Here is a 900-nt window from a genome sequence, read left to right as displayed (position 1 = left end):
CCAAATTTCCTTTTTTAAAAAATTATTTGGGTTTTTTTTGGTTTTAAGCTTCCGGAGGGCCCCTTTTAAAGGAGGGGTTTGGGAGCAGAAAACAAAATGGCATTTTTTAGGATGTTCTTTTTTTTTTTATTCCCAATTTATTTTTCATTTCAATTTTCTTTAATTTACGAATTAGGAAATAAAAGGAAAAGTAAAGTTTATTTTTGATACGCCATGACCCATTAGTTTTAAATAACAGCAAATTTTCAAATATGATTTCCATGCATATGCAACATATGAGATTTCCTTAAAATTCAGTTACATACCCATTCTACAAATATATTAAACAACATGATTGTTTCAGAAACAAGTACAAATTTGACAGAGGAAGAAAGGATCATGCTGATGATAAAGGAATCCACAGAAGCATACGATCCAAAATAGTAAGTAAAATACAGAGTTGTGTTCATTTTATAAAATATCATCTTTTTAGTTTAGGTAAAAAATTCCTCAAAAGGAAAAAGAAAAATCAGCATGGTCAATTTTACCTGCAAGCGGGTGCAGGAAGGAAGGGCCACTGCATACAGAAATTGCCCCACTTGGTATGTTTATGGTCATTAATAAAGAAATCAGCTTTATAATTAATGGCAAATTTTCAATTTTTTCAGCTGCATTACAAAAGAAGAAAAGACTGCTAGTAACAAGTAAAATCTATTAATTATTTAGGCAAATATAATGAAAATAATAATATTTCATTTAAATGTGATTTAATTGTACAATTCACATAATCACTGAATCAATCTTTGCTTTTTTAATTACTTATTTTTTGCATAAAAGCTCACAAAGTGAGCTGATTTTATAATTGCTCGTTGACTTTAATAATGCCTTTATTTTGGTGTAAGAATTTCATTTGCTTGATAC

The 900-nt window shown here is 28.7% G+C and overlaps 1 protein-coding gene across 1 annotated transcript; it reads left to right on the top strand.

Annotated features, from left to right (window-relative positions):
• Positions 1–343: 343 nt before the first annotated feature.
• Tsp_16008 (hypothetical protein) lies at positions 344–687 on the top strand (the record flags this gene model as incomplete). Its single annotated transcript, XM_003370839.1, has 2 exons — positions 344–422; positions 648–687. Coding segments are annotated over 2 exons (119 nt in total), but the record flags the coding sequence as incomplete, so codon positions are not given.
• Positions 688–900: the final 213 nt, after the last annotated feature.

The sequence above is a fragment of the Trichinella spiralis genome (assembly GCF_000181795.1).
Source record: "Trichinella spiralis strain ISS 195 chromosome Unknown Scfld463, whole genome shotgun sequence".
NCBI lineage: Eukaryota > Metazoa > Nematoda > Enoplea > Trichinellida > Trichinellidae > Trichinella > Trichinella spiralis.
This window is presented reverse-complemented; position numbering and strand designations above follow the sequence as displayed.